The following is a 19,284-nucleotide window of genomic DNA, read 5'->3' as shown; positions in this document are numbered from 1 at the left end:
GGGGTTTCTCAAAAAACACCCTATATATTTATTGAGGAATAACAAACAATACACAACGACATTTAACAAACGAGAGCCCAGATTATACCTGCGCTCCTGCAGCAAGCAGCATCTGTACGCATTGGATTTGTCCCCGCAGACTCGCCTCATGCAATGGGGTTATAGAGTCAACGGTAACTAAATTCACGCAAGCTCCATTTTCAATCAGTTGCTTCAGCTTAAAGATTTGGCCTTCTTTAACTGCTTCATGCACAGGTGTGTGGTCAGCCCAAAAACCTAAAAAAGAAAATAAACGTGAAATAAAGTCACTTTTTAATAAAAAAATAAAAGTTTTGTTGTAACATAGCTGTTATATTCCAGAAAGCCAGTTGGTGATGGATAAAACTGCAACCAATGTTTACACACTTTTATAAGCAATATTTACAGAGTTACGCATTACAAGCATACATCTCCTAACCTAACAAGATTCTGTCTGTTTCTATTTATAGGGACACAAGTGAATCCCCAGCTAAAGCCCACAACCCGCATGCAATTAAACACCATTAATATACAATTAACAGATTCCCTTCTCTTCAAATAAAAATTTGAGTTTATACGTACAACCAAAATTTCAAAACAAATTAAATCAAAAATCTCCATATTCTGTATTTTAGTTTTTTAAAATTTTATTTGGAGATACAGCACTGAAACAGGCCCTTTGACCCACTGAGTCTGTGCCGACCACCAACCACCCATTTATACTAATCCTACACTAATCCCATATTCTACCACATCCCCACCTGTCACTATATTCCCCTACCACCTACCTATACTAGGGGCAATTTATAATGGCCAATTTACCTATCAACCTGCAAGTCTTTGGTGGTGGGAGGAAACCGGAGCACCCGGCGAAAACCCATGCAGACACAGGGAGAACTTGCAAACTCCGCACAGGCAGTACCCAGAATTGAACCCGGGTCGCTGGAGCTGTGATGCTGCGGTGCTAACCACTGCGTCGCCCGTATAAAGCATTACATTGCGAGATGCCCCTCCTCTAGGGCCCCCTAACAATTTCTTTGTACATGCATTTCTTTTTGTAAAACAGTGGATGATTTGCATCCATCCATTTAATTTTAGAGATATCCTTTCTTTCCAGCATTTGTTTCAAGCCAGCAAGGTCAATCCACAACATTTCTCACTCTCACTTTTCATGCAGTATACATTATCTCCTCTTTGCTGACGATGCTGCTTTAACATCTCACACTGAAGAGTGCCTGCAGAGTCTCATCGACAGGTTTGCATCTGCCTGCAATGAATTTGGCCTAACCATCAGCCTCAAGAAAATGAACATCATGGGGCAGGACGTCAGAAATGCTCCATCCATCAATATTGGCAACCACACTCTGGAAGTGGTTCAAGAGTTCACCGACCTAGGCTCAACTATCACCAGTAACCTGTCTCTAGATGCAGAAATCAACAAGCGCATGGGTAAGGCTTCCACTGCTATGTCCAGACTGGCCAAGAGAGTGTGGGAAAATGGCGCACTGACACGGAACACAAAAGTCCGAGTGTATCAGGCCTGTGTCCTCAGTACCTTGCTCTATGGCAGCGAGGCCTGGACAACGTATGCCAGCCAAGAGCGACGTCTCAATTCATTCCATCTTCGCTGCCTTCGGAGAATACTTGGCATCAGGTGGCAGGACCATATCTCCAACACAGAAGTCCTTGAAGCGGCCAACACCCCCAGCTTATACACACTACTGAGCCAGCGGCGCTTGAGATGGCTTGGCCATGTGAGCCGCATGGAAGATGGCAGGATCCCCAAAGACACATTGTACAGCGAGCTCGCCACTGGTATCAGACCCACCGGCCGTCCATGTCTCCGCTATAAAGACGTCTGCAAACGCGACATGAAATCGTGTGACATTGATCACAAGTCGTGGGAGTCAGTTGCCAGCATTCGCCAGAGCTGGCGGGCAGCCATAAAGACAGGGCTAAATTGTGGCGAGTCGAAGAGACTTAGTAGCTGGCAGGAAAAAAGACAGAGGCGCAAGGGGAGAGCCAACTGTGCAACAGCCCCAACAAACAAATTTCTCTGCAGCACCTGTGGAAGAGCCTGTCACTCCAGAATTGGCCTTTATAGCCACTCCAGGCGCTGCTTCACAAACCACTGACCACCTCCAGGTGCATATCCATTGTCTCTCGAGATAAGGAGGCCCAAAAGAAAGAAAAAGAACATTATCCAAAATGAATGATTATCTACATAACATTCAGTGGGTATACTATCTTCAATATGCCCCTTGTACAGAATGTCACTTACATTTTTTGGCAAATAGAATTGCATAACAACTGCCTCTGCAAGAGGCAGTGTTTCAGTAGCCAAAGTACTTTTAAACAACCATTTTTATTTTCTCAGCTTTCCAAAGGACATTTCCCAATCTCACCCATAAGAAATATTATGAAAACAGCTGCACTAAAATACCCATGAGGAAGATTAGCATGTGAAGCATCACCAAAAATGACTAGTTTCATATTCTTTGGGTCACCTAAGGATGGGAACTTAAGTATGCATTTCCCTAGATTTAATTTTTAATGTCTTATTTGCCCTTAAAACATTCTCAACTTTACTGTGTCTTGGAGTTAACTATGATGAAACATCAAAACTCGTATCTTGTCTAGTCTGCGTGCCCAACCTGTTCAACTGATCAATCAAGTTTTGCAATTGCTCTGCATCTTCTTTAGATATAACACCATCTTTCTGTGAGGACCTAGTATGATTAACCAGGATGGGAGTATCACTCTTTAAATAGGATTGTTGACTTCAAGTTATTCCAGACTTAATATCTAAACCTATATATTTAAAAGCCCCAATTTTAAATTCTATTCTAACCTTTATTAATAACACATTTCTCATCTTCCATAGTACCACACCAGAATAAATCATCAACATACATCACGAAGTTGCCTGAAAGCTTTCCTTTATGATACCAATAAAACACTACAGGATCTGTTTTTAGTTGAACATAAGCTGTTTTCAGCAAAAGAGATCTCACCAAAAAATACCACACACTGGAAGCATCATTAAGGCCATAGACACATTTGTTTAGTTTCCGTAGTTTCCCTTCTGCATCTGCTGCCTCTTTGGCAGTTTCAGAAACACTTCTCTTGGAAAAGTATCACCTTGCAGAAATGTGGCTTTTAAGTCGATTGATCGACATTCCCATGAATATGTGGCCAAAAGAGCTAAACAGATTTTCAAGATTATTTTTCCAGCTCTGGGAGAATCTACCCTAACATCTGTATCACTCAATCATTCTTCAAAACCCTTCGCAACTAATCTCGCTTTAGACTTATAAGTACCATTTGCAAGGACGTCTTCAAAACAAATTCATCTATAATGACAAGGCTGGTTGCCCCTTATCTGGTACTTCAGAATAAACTTCAACTCTCTCCAAGAATCCAATTTCCTTGTTTTGCCTCTCTTTAGTTTATCCTCAAGTTTACTGGCAGCCACCAAAACTTTAAGATCATGAGAACTTCTGCTTCTAGTTCTGTTCCAAGACTGCTCTGTCGTCATTTCAATATCTAATTTATTCAAGCTACAGCCTCTACTTGCATTTTTATGTCTGTCAGAACGACTACTGTGAGATCTCCCACCTGCAGTATCGAAGGGTCTTTTGTCGATATATGATCGTTTTCTGATGCAAGTCACTTCTGGACCCACCATCAGTGCTTGCACTGTGCTTTCTTACTCCATTCTAGCAGTCCATAGACTCCGTTTTGAGGCCTTCTTCTTGAATATTCAACCAATAATTAAACTTGCAGATTTTCCTGTACATCCCATAATTGTCACATTCTACCAGACCGCTCTGGAATATATGTCACCCAAGTACCCACTGTGGGTAACTAGCCTGTGGATGTGGTAGCTGTGTCATGTGTCTCACCACTCCTCACATTACCACTTTCCAGCCCTTGATCTATCACATTCTGTTCCTTGGGACCTTCATCACAAAACACATGAGTATTTAAGGTAGAAGGTCATAGAGTCATACAGTCAGTCACTTACAGCATAGAAGGAGGCCATTTGGCTCAGAGTCCATGCCAGCTCTCTGTGGAGCAATACAGTCAGTTCCACTCCCCGTTCAATTGCCGTAGCACTGCAAGTTTATTTCCTTCAAGTGCCTATCCAATATCCTTTTGAAATCATTGATTGTCTCCTCTTCCAACACCCTCGTGGGCAGCGAGTTCCAGGTCATTACCACCTGCTGTGTAAAAGTGTTTTTCCTCACATTCCCCCCACATCTTTCATCCTAAACTTTCTATCTGTGTCCCCTAGTCTGTGTACAATCAATTAATGGGAACAGTCTTTCCTGGTCTAACTTTTCTAAACCTGTCATAATCTTGTATTCCTCTATCAAATCTCCCCTCAATCTCTTTTACTCCAGGGAGAACAACCCCAGCTTCTACAACCTAACCTTGTAACTAAAATCCCCCACCCCTAGAACCATTCTGGTAAATCTCCTCTACAACCTCTCAAGGACCCTCACATCCTTCCTAAAGCGTGGTGACCAGAACTGGACACAATACTCCAGTTGGAACCCAGCCAGAGCTTTGTAAACTTCAGCAGAACTTCCCTGCTTTTTTTTTACTCTATGCCTCTATTTATGAAGCCCAAGATCTCAAATGCTTTACTAACCACTCTCTCAATATATCCTGCCATGTGCAAAGATCAATGCACAAGCACCCCCAGGTCCCTCTGTTGCTGCACACTCTTTAGAACTGTGCTATTAAAGTCTATATTACCTCACCCTATTCCTTCTGCCAAAATGCATCACCTCACACTTGTATTAAATTCCATCTGCCACTTGTCTGCCCATTCTGCTAGCCTATCTATGTCTTGTTGCAGGCGGTTTATATCATCTTGTTTGCCACACCTCCAAGTTTGGTATCATTGGCTAATTTTGAAATTCTACTCTGTATTCCAAGATCCAAGTCATTTACATATAGCAAAAAAAGCAGTGGTCCTAGCATTGACCCTTAGGGAACACCACCGTCTACCATCCTCCAGTCTGAAAAACAACCATTTACCACGACTCATTGTTTTCTGTCCTTAAGCCAATATTTTCCATCCAGTTGGATACAGACCCTCCTATTCCATGAGCCTCAATTTTGTTAACCAGCCTTTTATGTGGTACTTTACCACACACTTTGTTAAAGTCCATAGAGACAACATTGAGCGCATTCCCTTCATCAAGCTTCTCTGTTACTTCATCAAAGAATTCAATTAGCTTAGTCAAGCATGTTTTGTCTTTTACAAATCTGTGCTGGCTATCCTGAATTAACTCAAATCTCCCCAAGTGCCTGTAGATTTTTTTCTAAGATGTTAAACTAACTGTCCTTACATCCTTCCTTGAATAAGGGTGTCACATTTACCACTGGCACCTCCCTCATATCTAGGGAAGATTGGAAGATTACGGCAAGCCCTTTTGCTATCTCCACCCCCACTTCCTTTGGCAACCAGGGATGCAAGCTATCCTAAGCATAGCCAGCCTTTCCAGTACCTCCTGCCTCATTTATTTCTATCAGCTGCTCAGAGTCCAGGATTTTGTATTTAGTTTCAAATCATCATGAGGAATGAACCTTAATAGTTTGATTGCCATGTTTGATAAGTACTGTCTTACCACCACGACCCATTAGCTCACCAGGGCCTTTACATTCCCTATGACTCTTTCTTTTAGAATACACCAAATCTCCTGAATTAAATTTGGTCTCAGATGGTCTTATATGATGCCTCAGTGCTGTCCGAATTTTCTCTGAGACCTCAGCATTGATGAACACCCATCTCCTGACATGTAAAGCATTCAAATGTGAAGAAAATTGAATTAATTGCAGTACCTTCTAGAGCAGGAGGACTATCACACAGAACAGTAGGCAATTTGGGATTTTGCCTGTAGACTAATCGATAGGGACCACACCCTTCGACCATCGAAAGTGAAGTCTTTGCATGAACCTCCCATGTCAAGGTCGGTTGGCAACTCGCAATCTGATCAGCTAAACTTTTATGCAGCATTTCATTGATCACCTTTTCTTTCAGAGCACCCATTGCTGAAAGGACTTTCAGCTGCAGTATTCATAACCATGATATTCATGTTTTCACACATGTCTCTGAACTCACTGTTGGCAAATTCACCTCCACTATTAGAAACTTCACTGCTGCCCCAAGTCCAGTCCCTATTCATTTATTTTATTTGTTAGTGATACAGCACTGAAACAGGCCCTTCGGCCCACCGAGTCTGTGCCGACCAACAACCACCCATTTATACTAACCCTTCAGTAATCCCATATTCCCTATCACCTCCCTACACTAGGGGCAATTTGCAACGGCCAATTTACCTATCACCTGCAAGTCTTTGGATGTGGGAGGAAACTGGAGCACCTGGCGAAAACCCATGCAGGCACAGGGAGAACTTGCAAACTCCGTACAGGCAGTACCCAGAATCGAACCGGGCCCCTGGAGCTGTGAGGCTGCGGTGCTAACCACTGCGCCACTGGGCCGCTATGGTTATTATAGGCAAAATCTTTTTCTCCTTACCATGTGTTAGTTAAGACTAAATCTGGTCACCAGGTCTACAAAATGTAGATTGAAGACATTTGCCTTTGTCCCATTCCTTTAGATCTATGGCAACCACCTCGTTAGTTACATGTGAATGGAAGAATGGAAAGCTTTCAATCGGACACGGCAGCATCCTCCAATACTTTTGGAGATTTCACACTTCTTACCGATCTCTTCTATTAGCCTCATATATTCATCAACCACACCTGCATCCTTTTAACCTTTGACAAGTAGGATGAGTAAATTATTGATCTAAGACAATTGTTTTTTTTTTCCTCTCTGATTCTTATTACCCGATGCCATTGATACTTGTCTAACACTCTGATAAGAATCATCAGGTCTGGTTAATGCCCTGACTGAGTAAACAGCAGATCCACTGACTTCCCAAAAGTAATTGCCTTATCATGCTCCATATCAAGTTTCATTTGTGACTTTTTCCAGAGAAGGTTTACTCAAAGGTATCTCACTAGGGATTACATCAATACTTAAAAATAGCTTACGCCAGCTATTTCACATGGAATTATAACTCTCTTTAATGACCTCAATGTGTTGTCATCAACCTAAAGCAAGTAGTACTTTTAGATTCCTTAACCTTGTGTAGATCCTCACTACTTAGTGAATCAAGGTAGCAATGTCAACAGTCTGTGTAACAGATTGGTTAAGTGCAAGTGCTATCTAGTACTGCACAGTTAAAGAAGTCTGCAACTAACACATTCATCACAGGACTAAAACTCCTTGTGACAATTTGTTTGGATACACAATTCACCGTCTTCTTCAGAATTCTCTGTGTTTCATTTCAAAGACCATGCCTCTCCGCTTTGGGCTGTTCACCGCATAATGATACTTTTATCACACCAGTGTGCTTATTAACTGTTCCTTGGTCATTCCTGGGATTCATTCACCTATTATTGCTCCCCCAATTCTGCCTTCTGCTATAATAGTCAGATCTACTAAAGGTGCTTTCATCCTCATTCTAACTGTCTTTAGTCCTTCCATTGTACTGATGCGTGCATCCAGTACCAGGACCATTTTGAAATCTGGCAATTATTGGGCATTGGAAACAAATGGGGATTCCGAGCCCTCAGTTGCCAGCAGCAAGACCAGTGGCACAATCTTCCAGGAGGCAGCCTCCGCGCTTCCCATCCTATTAAGGAAGGCGGGCGGGCTCCCAATGCTGTAGGTCCAGAAAGCCGGCAGCACTGAAGCCTTAACAACCCCGCCAGAAAAGGTGGGCACTGCTGAAGCAGGTTGGGGACCACGAGGGTGCCTTAACATGGAGGCACCCTTGATAGCATGGATCCAATTCAATAATTATAAGAGTTGAAGCCAATAAGCACCTAAGCAGAGGGGAAATGCCTCCAGATGAATCATGTGGGCTACAAGTGTGGCATTTCCTGCCCTCGGCCCCGTCATTGGGGCATGTAGCCTCAGGCTCTCATGGACAATAACCTGCCACAGGGAGACCACCTCCACTGAGTTGGTGGCCTCCACACACAGGGGGAGGCCACTCCGCAGTTGGGAAATGCCAGCCAGGCTGGAAAATCACCTCTACTTTGGGATCCTTAACCATCTTAATTGGCTGCCTGTCTCCATGGAGCAGGCATCTTATCCTTGTCTGAACCATGGGGCCAGGAAAATGCAGCCCATTGAGTCCTCCACTTTTTGTGTCTGCTTCTTTCTCCACAGAAGCTGCCAGACCTGCTGAGTATTTCCAGCATTTGTTTTTATTTCAGATTTCCAGCATCTGCAGTATTTTGCTTTTAGTTTCAGTCTCTGTCTATTTACAGGGGCACAAGTGAAACCCCAGTTAATGCCCACCTCCTGCATATAATTAATATACAATTAACAACAGCCTCTATTTTTTCCATCAAGATCTGGGCCATTTCATGCATTTCACGGTTGCTGTTCTGTTCATTGTCTTCCTTTATCAATAGTAAGGGAAAAAGCAAGGAAGACACCACCTTGAATGACTTTCAAGTAACTCTGTCAAGGTCAAGCTCCTCAGGAATTTGATGTTTCCATTGTCCTTATATAGCTCAGAAGACACCTAGCAACAATCTGAATTGGAAAGATTTCAAACAGGTAAAAGCTAGTACACTGAATTTGGAAGGTACCCAAATTTCCCTTTTATAATCTGCCCATAACACACCCTACCACTAGCCAAGGCAGGCAATGAAATAGAGGAGAGAGTGCTTCACTTTTTTTTTTATTCGTTCATGAGATGTAAGCATCACCGGCAAGGTGAGCATTTGCTGCCCTTTCCTAACTGCCTCAAGAAGGTAGTGGTGAGCCGCCTTCTTGAACTGTTACAGGCCATGTGGTACAGGTGCACCAAAAGTGCTGTTGGGAAGGGAGTTCCAGGATTTTGACCCAGCAACAGTGAAGGAAGGGCGATATTGTTCCAAATCAGGATGGTGTGTGATTTGGAGGGGAATGTGCAGGTGGCGTTCCCATGCACCTGCTGCCCTTGGCCTTCTAGGCGGTCGAGGTCATGAATTTGGAAGGTGCAATCCAAGGAGCCTTGGTGAGTTGCTGCAATGCATTTTCTCAATGGCACACACTGCTGCCACTGTGCATCAGTGGTGGCGGGAGTGAATGTTGAAGGTGGTGGATGTGGTGTCAATCAAGCTGGCTGCTTTGTCCTGGATGGTGTTGAGCTTCTTGAGTGTTGTTGGAGCTGCACTCATCCAGGCATGTGGAGAGTATTCCATCACACTCCTTACTTGTGCCTAGTAGATGGTGGATATGCTTTGGGAAGTCAGGAAGTGAGTTATTTGCCACAGAATTCCTAGCCTCTGACCTGCTCTTGCAGCCACAGTATTTATATGGCCAATCCAGTTCAGTTTCTGGTTAATGGTAACCTCCAGAATTTTGACAATGGGGGATTCAGCGATGGTACCGACGTTGAATGTCAAGGGAACATGGTTAGGTTTTTGTTGGAGATGGTTATTGTCTGGCACTTGTATGGTACCAATGCTACTTGCCACTTAGCAGCACAAGCAATGAATGGTAGTCATTTGTGCAAAGTGTCGGAATGTGTGCTCACAAGCTGGATTTTACTACAGGCTTCGGGACCCCGACACAGGACCGAGCCCACACTTGTCAGCAGCATGCCTGCCAGCACAATCTTTCTGGAGGTGGGCTCCTAATTGACCACCTCCTCATTTGCTGTCCGACTGAAGATGGCAAGTGGGCTCTGGATACTGCCAGCCCAGAGGGCCAGCAGCTCTGGTACCTCAGCAGCCCCACTGGGAGAGGTGGACGATTCTGAGGCAGGTAGGGTATTGCGAGAGTGCCTCAACATGGAAACATCCTCAGAGGGGTTCATGAAAATCAAGTGGTGAGAGCCAAAGCCTGTAGGTCCCTCGGTGGAGAGGAAACACCCACCCTGGAAAAATTGCCTGGTCCATGGGTGCCGCCTATCCTGCCCCCGGCACCGTCAATGAGGCATGGAGCTTCTGGCTCCGATGGACCCCCAGCCCACTGCAGCGAGGCCGCTCCATCGCGATGGCAGCCTCTGCTGCAGTGGGAGGTGGGGGCCACTCCGCTGGTGGCAAAATGCCAGCAAGGCCACAAAATCTCCCTTAATTGAGGCCTTAATTATCTTAATTGGCTTCTGGCCTCCATGGTGTGAGCAGCCAATCCAGTTCCACACCCACCGTCAGGAACTTGTTGGGCAGCCTTTCTGACGTGTCTTCCCCCATTTTCCCAGACCCCCACCCCTTTTCCTGAGGGCCCAGAAAATCCAGCCCCACGCTGCCCATATACCTCATTATTTGGGATCAGCATGCAATGCTCTAAAACAGCTTTCAGTTCACTGAACAGGGTTGCTTTGTGAAGCAGGCCTAGTTGAAGAAAGGCCATTCGTCCATGTCTTAAGGTTCTGGGACATGTTGGTTTGGTCACTGTTTATAGCAAAAAGGTGACTGAAGAGCTTAAGTGGACCTTACAACCATGTCAACTGAATCATTTGGAGAGACTGGGATGAACAGTATATCTTCTTGGTTGCATGTTATCTGAAGTCTGCTTTGTCTGCCTTTTGATATATTGTAATTTAGTGTCAGCATGCATGGAATGTAGAGATCAAAAGGTAGAATTGGTATAAGTATTTTTGAGTAAGCCATTGTTTGCTGTAGTCATGCTGAAATTGTGAAGCTTGGTACCTGACTTCTTAGTGTATTGTAAACTCAATAATCATATAATCATATAGAATTGTATTGTATGATTTGACTGAAAACGTATGTTGGATTGAATAACATGAGCTCTTTAAAGACAAAGATCTGATTCTGCGGTTGTTAAACTGACATCTATTTAAACTAACGAAACAAAATAGAACAGAAAGCAGTCGAACACAAAGTAACAAGTCATTAAGTACTGAGGTTAATTATGGCCTGATTGATATCCGCTAATTCATCACCCATCAGGATACCTGTGTGCATCTCTACTTCACTCCCACTCCTCACCCCAGTGCTGCTGCATTCCTTAACATCTGAATGTTTTCTGCCTTATGTAAATTCTAACTTGTCCAAAATCCCATGACAATATCCTACCCTGCTCATACTATCATCACTGATTTCCACTGACCACTTTCTTTCAATGCACCAAATTCAAAATTCTTGCACTTGTTTACATTCTCCTGTGCACTCCCTTTCCTAAATCACTTTCACCTGTTACTTGGCTCCCTGCCTGTAAAAGCCTGTTGAAACCTAACTTTTTCACTGTGCTTTTAATCTCCTCGCTTAATTTACTGCTGCCAGTTGGTCCTTTCTCTTAAATGTGTAATTATTTGTGATATTTTACTGTATGCAAAGTGCTATGCCAAGAGGAGAATGTTGAGACACAGCGTCAAGGGGAAGAAACAGTGTACATGAAGAATACATGAGAGAGGAAGAAAGAGTGAGAGCAAAACTAAAAGAGGAGATAGGGAGATCAAACGAGAAGCAGAGTGAGAAAAAAATGAAAGGATAAGTAAAAAGAAACAAAGTAATTTAGGAAAGAAGTGAAAGATGAAGCAAATTGAAAAGGAAAAGTACGAAAAAGTGTGCAAGAAGGTACAGGACAGGCAGACAAATAAATTGAAAGTGCTACAGACAAGGAAAACCAGTGAGTGTTAGAGAGAGATACAGAGAAAAACAAAGACAAAGAAAGTCTTCCGATGCTTCCCTGACTATTCTTGTGCCAGACAGACAAAAGGACTGAATTGAGGCTCAGTAAAGGGAGTTTCAGGAATTAGCAGTAAAATTAAAAGAGCGGGATCTTAAGAGTTGCAATCTCAGGATGACTTCGGATGCTACATGATAGTGTAAGTATAGTGAGATAAGGAGACAAATGCATGGCTGGCATGATGGTATATGAAGGAAAGATACAGATTTTTGGATATGTAGAGAAACAAAAGTAAAAGAAAATTCAAGAACTAATAATTTACAAAAAAATCAAGCATAGGAATTAGAGGGAAGAAAAAATGAGAAAGGATATTTGAGAGAGAATGAACGTGTAAGATCAAGAAAGTGAGAACATCTGCACAAAAAGAAGTGTGTACAAGAATGTTACTACAAAAGTGAAAGTTAGAAAGATAGAAAGCAAAACAAGAGGACAGTCAGAAAAAGAATGATGGCAAGGAAGAGGGATTAGCAAAGAAATGAAAGGGACAGTAATTGAGTAAAAGGAAAAGATGGAAAAACAGTAATTTAGAAAGAGTACAAGATGAAGCCAAGTGTAAATGGAGTGAGAGAGAGAGAAATTGGAAGTGAGAGAAAGAAAGTGAAAGTCAGAGTGAAAGTGCAGGAGAGAAAGTGAAAGCTGAGAGAAGGGAAGCAAACAGGAAACCATGCCAGAAAATGATTTAGACGTGAATAGAGGAGATATGATCAGTAAGTTTGCAGATGACACGAAAATTGATGGTGTCGTAAATAGTGAGGAGGAAAGTCTTAGATTACAGGACGATATAGATGGGTTGGTAAGATGGGCAGAGCAGTGGCAAATGGAATTTAATCTTGAGAAGTGTGAGGTATGCATTTTATGAGGACGAACAAGGCAAGGGAATGTACAATGAATGGTAGGACCCTAAGAAGTACAGAAGGTCAGAGGGGCCTTGGTGTACTTGTCCAGAGATTACAACAGGCAGCAGCACAGGTAGATAAGGTAGTTAGGAAGGCATATGGGATACTTGCCTTTATTAACTGAGGCATAGAATATAAGGTTATGACGGAGCTGTACAAAATGCTAGTTTGGCCACAGCTGGAGTACTGTGTACAGTTCTGGTCGCCACACTTAGGAAGGATGTGATTGCACTGGAGAGGGTGCAGAGGAGATTCACCAGGATGTTGCCTGGGCTGGAGCATTTCAGCTATGAAGAGAGACTGGATAGACTAGGGTTATTTTCCTTAGAGCAGAGAAGGCTGAGGGGGAACCTGATTGAGGTATACAAAATTATATGAGGATTAGATAGGAAGAAACCTTTTCCCTTAGCGGAGGGATCAATAACCGGGGGCATAGATTTAAGGTAAGGGGCAGGAGGTTTGGAGGGGATTTGAGGAAAAGTTTTTTCACCCAGGAGGGTGGTTGGAATCTGGAACACACTGCCTGAAGGGGTGGTAGAGGCCGGAACTCTCACAACATTTAATAAGTACTCAGATGAGCATTTGAAATGCCACAGCATACAAGTCTACGGGCCAAGTGCTGGAAAATGGGATTAGAATAGATAGGCTTGATGGCCGGCATGGTCACGGTGGGCCAAAGGGCCTGTTTCTGTGCTGTATAACTCTATGACTCGAATGAGACACAAAAAATGAGGGAAAAGTGAAAAAAGACAAACTAAATGCAAGTCAGAGAAAATGATAGATGGATTGAGGTAGAAAGGAAAGAGAGAGCCTGAATGACATTCTCTTTTACTATGAAGTGTTATCGCTCCCCATTCTCCTTGACCTTGCTGCAGTATTTGACACAGTCAACCACACCATCTTCCTCCAATGCCACTTCCCCATTTGCCAGCTGGTGGAAATGCCCTCACTTGGGGCTATTTTCTTATCTGATCGTAGCCAGAGCACCTCCATCAATGGATTATTTTCCCACCCAATATTTCATTTTGAGAATTCACCAACAATCCATCCTCAAAGCCCCTCCTCTTCTATATGTTTCCCTAGGCAGCATATAGGGGGTCAGCTTCCACACGGATGCTGAAGGTATCCAGTTCTACCTTTCCACTGCCTGTGCCAGCAGACTGGCTCCCTTATATCCAACCTTGGACAAGGTGCTATTTTCTCCAGCTAAACATTGATAAGACCAAAGCCATTGTCTTCTGTCCCCACCATAAACTCATTGCCCTTGCCATTTCATTCCCAGTCACTGTCTGGGGCTGAAGCAGGCTGTTTACATTGGTGGCACCCTAAATCACCCTGAGCTGAGCAGACTCTATATCCACTCCATCACAAAGACTACAATAGGTTCCACCTGCATACCACCTACCTTCACCCCTGGCTCATACCGTCTGCCGCTGAAACCCTCATCCGTGCCTCCAGACCCAACTATGCCAATGTTTTCATAGCCAATCTCCAATCCTCCAACCTCCATCAACTTTAGCTCAATCCAAACTACTACCTATGTTCTTTTCCACATAGGGACCTACATCGACTCCTGGTTCCCCAACACATGTTTAAATCCCTTCAGGGCCTCACCCCTTCTCTATCTCTTTCAATGCAACAAACAGCCCTGGATCTGCAATCCTCGGACTCTGACCTCTTGTGCAAAGGGGATGTGGGATGGGGGGAAAACTGAGGAAGGGGATAGGAAAACAGGGGATGAAATAGAAAGTGATAGAGGAAACAGACAAAGTGAAAAGCCAACATGATACTGAAAGGGAGAGAGAGACACACACACACATACAAGAGAAACTGAAAAGTAATGCAGTCAGAAAGTGAAAGTGAACAGTGGAAAGTGAAAATGAGACAAGAACAGTAAAAGAGCAGCAGCCAAGACTGAATACATTCAGTGACTGCTTTGTAAACTACTAATCAGCCATCATTTCATAGTGTAGATATATAATTATATCCCATTTGAGTTAATTCATTTACATTTAAAAGAATAATTTCACATATTTCTGCTCACAGACATAAATTGATCCTTAAATTTCTATTTATCAAATACACGTCCATCCACTTAATTGATCTAAAGCCCGTGAGTGCTATCAATCTTCCTTTGGTTCAACATTAGGTCACATAGCTCATCATCAACAGATATTATAAATATATACTTAGTCCTTAGTCTCATTTATCCACAGCATGAACTGCAAGTCAATTTGTGTGTAGACTGATTTCCTTCAAAATAGATTTTATTAAATGTTAGCCAATTTTTTTCTATCCTGTCTTGAGTGAGCTGATTTTTTCTGGCATATAGTTCCAAGGGTTTTGGAAGTTCACAAGTCAAAAACTTACATAGATTTTCGATTTCATACCTTTCCTCCACCCCTTCACTGCCAATCTTATCTCCTTCCCTCTCTTCTCGATGTTGACTCCTTGCCATACTACAGTTCTACAGGTGTCATCAGTCTTCAAGTGATGAAAGACTTGCGACTATAAAGCACCTTTCACGGTCTCAAAATGTTTCAAGAGAGCCTCCATAGATGGCTTAACTGATATCTCTCTTGCCTATGAGTCAGAAGGCTGTGGGGTCAAGTCCCACTCCAGATACTTGAGCGCATAACTTATGCTGACAGTTCAGTGTAGTACTGAGAGAATGCTCAACCATTAGAGAATCCATCTGTTAGCGGAGACATTAAACCAAGTTCCCACAAGCCTTCTCAGGTGGACGTAAAAGATCCCATGGCATGGACTTGATGGGCCAAATGACCTCCTTCTGTACCATTATAACTCCATTCAAAGAAGAGTAGAGCAGTTCTCCCTGGTATCCTGGCCATTCTCTGATTATTGATTGTGGGATCTTGCTGAGTGCATATTGGCTGCTGCGTTTCCTATAGCAGTAACTGCACATGAAAAAGTACTTTGGGGCACCCTAAGATCATGAAAAGCAATATGTAAATGCAAGGCCTCTCTTTTTCATGCTTGCCCAAGATGGTAAGACCAGATTCATTGGTGCTGGAGGGAATCAATAGCATGAAACAGTTGTGCATCATTAATGCAGTTTATCAATAAGCTTCAATATTCCACTACATTGTTTCATCCGTTTATCAGATAAACATGTGCTGAGCAGCAACTGCCAGATGTCTGTACTTTGCTCGAGGACATTTCCTTACTCAGTACAGCTTCCACGAGTGTTCCCTGAAGTAACATGATACTTTCAGCAGCTTGAGCGAGTGAAAAACTACTGAGGATTGCATCACTCGGAATAACTCCGCAGTAATGCTGTTTGATGGCATACAGCAAAACATTTACCACATAAAAAGGTCGTAGGTCACCAAATCTGAACCAACCAGAATAAAAGTTTTCTCTGATTACCATGTCAACCAAATGATATCACTAAAACAGATTATCTGGTCATTGTCGAATTGCTGATTGGGATCTTGCTGTGCACAAATTAGCTGCCACATTTCCCTATATTACAACAGTGACTACATTTCAAAAAGTACTTCATTGGCTGGAAAGCACTTTGGGACATCCTGAGGTTGTGAAAGGTGCTATACAAATACAACTTAGTTCTTTTTTTAGTGTAGGAAATGCAGCAGCCAATTTGCACACAGCAAGGTTCCACAAACAGCAATAAGATCATCTGTTTTAGCAATGATGGTTGAGGGATAAATGTTGGCAACGACACTGGGAGAACTCCTTTGCTCTTCTGCAAAATACCGCCATGAGATCTGTCACCTCCTCCAAGGGGGTGTTTCTGACTTGTGCCCAACAGCAAGTCTTGGCTTGAAATTTGAATGTGGGGAAACCGAATTCTGTGCTCACCCAAATTCCACACTGATCCATTTTCCAGCACGAGTGCAATCTGCAGCTCCTCTCTTAGCTCAGCAGATTTATCCAGTGTAAGCTGTGATATACAGGCCAGGCAGTGCCCAGGTTTGATCCCTGGTCTGTGCTGCATTAGCTAATATCAGTCGACACCAATGCCATAATCTGCTTGTGACAACGGCAGGGTTCTGTCCCTAAAAGGACATTAACGAACCCATTCAATTTTTAATGACAATTTTACTTTTTGTTTTAAACTTAGCTCTTGTTTTAGATTTTATTTTAACAGAATTCAAATTCTCACACTGCAATGGTGACATTTCCACTCACGTTTTCTGGATTATTAATCCAGTTTTCTTTACTACTGGTTCAGTAACAAAATCACAATGCTACTGTACCCAGATATCCACGTTTACTGAAACATTCTGAATGAGGATTAATGGCAATTAATTTTTTTTTCTTCTGCCCTCTCCAGGAAGCTGACTTGTGCTGAGTTTTGGTTTCACTATTAGGATCACCCAAATGACCGATGCTCAGGTGTAATCCTGTACAGTGTGCATCAACAGGCAATTGGACATGAAATGCTGCCACCACAGCCTGATTCTATCCTCAGCTATCCATGAACCTTTCACCAGGGGGTCACTGAAAAGCGACAAGGATAATTAACTTTTCTATGCTGAGACCTGTTGCTGCATGAGAAGTTAGCACAACACAGACAGGGCTTGTCCAGGCAATCACCTTATTTTTAATGTAAATCCAGTTTATCCTGTAAAGATGTCAATTACAAGTGGTGTGTGACACAAATGATATCCTCTGTGGCTGTGACAATGGTAAGCTATCCCTTCCTCATCCTTCTAGACCTCTCTACAGCCTTTGACATGGTTGACCACACCATCATCCTCCAACACTTCTCTTTCATTATCCTGCTGAGTGAGACTGCACTCACCTGGTTCCACTGTCCTCTATCAAGTCGTAGCCTGAAAATCACCTGCAATGGCTTCTCTTCCTGCTGACACGGTTACCTCTGGTGTCCTTCAAAGATCTATCCTCAGCCCCTCCTATTTCTCATGTACATGCTGCTTCTCAATGGCACCATGTCAGGTTCCACATGTATGATGATGACATCCAGCTTTACCTCACCATCACCTCTCTCAACCTCTCTATTGTCTACGATTTGTCACGTTGCCTATCGAATATCCAAAAAGACTTGCATTTATATAGCACCTTTCACAACCATAAGACATCCAAAGCGCTTTACAGCAAATGAAGTATTTTTGAAGTGTAGACACTGTTGTAATGCAGGAAACACAGCGGCCAATTTGCACACAGCAAGCTCCCACAAACAGCAATGTGATAATGAGCAGATAATGTTTTTGTGATGTTGATTGAGGGGTAATTACTCTCCAGGCAGGACACTGGAGATAACTCCCTTGCTCTTCTTTGAAATAGTGGCCATAAGGTCTTTTATATCCACGAGAGGACAAATGGGGCTTCGCTTTAACATCTCATCCAAAAGATGGCACCTCCGACAGTTCAGCTCTCCCTCAGTACTACACTGGATCCAGTCCCGGAGAAGCCAAACTTTCCTCCGAAAGTAAACATTGGGAGACCAAAATGTTTTTGGCCCCTCTCATAAAGTCAATTTCCTTGCCACTGATTTGATCCCCATTCCTGTCCAGTCTGTTCGCAATCTCTGCGTCCTATTTGATCTTGAGCTGAGCTTTCAATCCACATCCTCACCATCACCAAAACTGCCACTTCCATCTTGGCAATATTGTTCATCTCCACCCCTGCTTTAGCCCATCTGTAGCTGATACCCTCATCCATGCCTTTGTTTCCTCTAGACTTGATTATACTATTGGTGGCCTAACCGGCCTCCTATCTTTCACCGTCCATAAACTCACTCATCCAAATGTTTGCTGTTCGCAGCCTAACTCGCATCAAGTTCCATTCACCTGTCACCCTTGAGCTTATTAATCAACAATGACTCCTGGTCCACCAACATCTCATCCATTCCCACAATCTTCCAAGAACTCTGCGTTCCTACAACTCTGGCCCCTTCTGCATCCCTGATTTCCTGCCCTCACCATTTGTGGCAGTTCCTTCAGCTCCCTTGGCCCCAGGCTCTGGAATTCCTTCCCCTTCCCTCTCCTCCCTTAAGATGCTCCATAAAATCCACCGCTTTGACCACGCTTTTAGTCACCTGCCCTAACATTTTGGCTCGGTGTCAATTTTTGATCTGATCAGGCTTCTCCGGGTGTTTTACTACGTCAAAAGGTGCTGTATAAATACAAGCTGTTGTTGTTGACAAGCAGGTAAACAGAACGCGATTAAAAAATAAAAGAATTCTGCTGCAGCACAGGACAAGGTATCTCCACGGATAGCCTCAGTCAGTAACCACACGGTTGGTAACGTTACCCTAACTCTGGTGCTACTCACAGATGTCTCCCATTCCTCTCTGCACGGTTGCGGCGCCACTGCTACCACTTTCCATCTTCGCATCAGCTGTGCGCCGTCACGCGACTCAGGCAACTCGCTACATTGCGGCTGAAACATCAGGCAGCGTCTGCGCATGCGGAAATGATAGGCACTGCGAAATTGACATGCGGAAGTGAGATGTATTTGGGTTTGGTTGTGAGCATGCACCACTTCAATGGGCGGAGTTGGGGAAATTAGACTGAATGAGTCTGGGAGGCTTGAAGAGGGAGGGATTTACAAAGAGTCAGATTTATGGTTTTAAGAAAATATTCCGCCTGACTGCAACACCATGGAGTGTTCTTGGGGGGGGGA

The 19,284-nt window shown here is 43.4% G+C and overlaps 1 protein-coding gene across 2 annotated transcripts in view; it reads right to left on the bottom strand.

Moving 5' to 3' along the window:
* LOC137384868 (ankyrin repeat and SOCS box protein 13-like) overlaps positions 1–19,057 on the bottom strand; it is a 35,495-nt gene extending 16,438 nt beyond the window's left edge. For both annotated transcript variants that reach the window (XM_068059479.1, XM_068059480.1), the window contains exons 1-2: positions 18,934–19,057; positions 89–276 (exon numbers count right to left, since the gene is read on the bottom strand). In XM_068059479.1, the coding sequence (XP_067915580.1) occupies positions 89–276; positions 18,934–18,988 (243 nt within the window). In that variant the 5' untranslated portion in view covers positions 18,989–19,057. The remainder of the gene's footprint in view (positions 1–88; positions 277–18,933) is intronic.
* Between the last annotated feature and the right edge of the window lie 227 nt (positions 19,058–19,284).

The sequence above is a fragment of the Heterodontus francisci genome, chromosome 27 (assembly GCF_036365525.1).
Source record: "Heterodontus francisci isolate sHetFra1 chromosome 27, sHetFra1.hap1, whole genome shotgun sequence".
NCBI classification, from domain to species: Eukaryota; Metazoa; Chordata; class Chondrichthyes; order Heterodontiformes; family Heterodontidae; genus Heterodontus; species Heterodontus francisci.
This window is presented reverse-complemented; position numbering and strand designations above follow the sequence as displayed.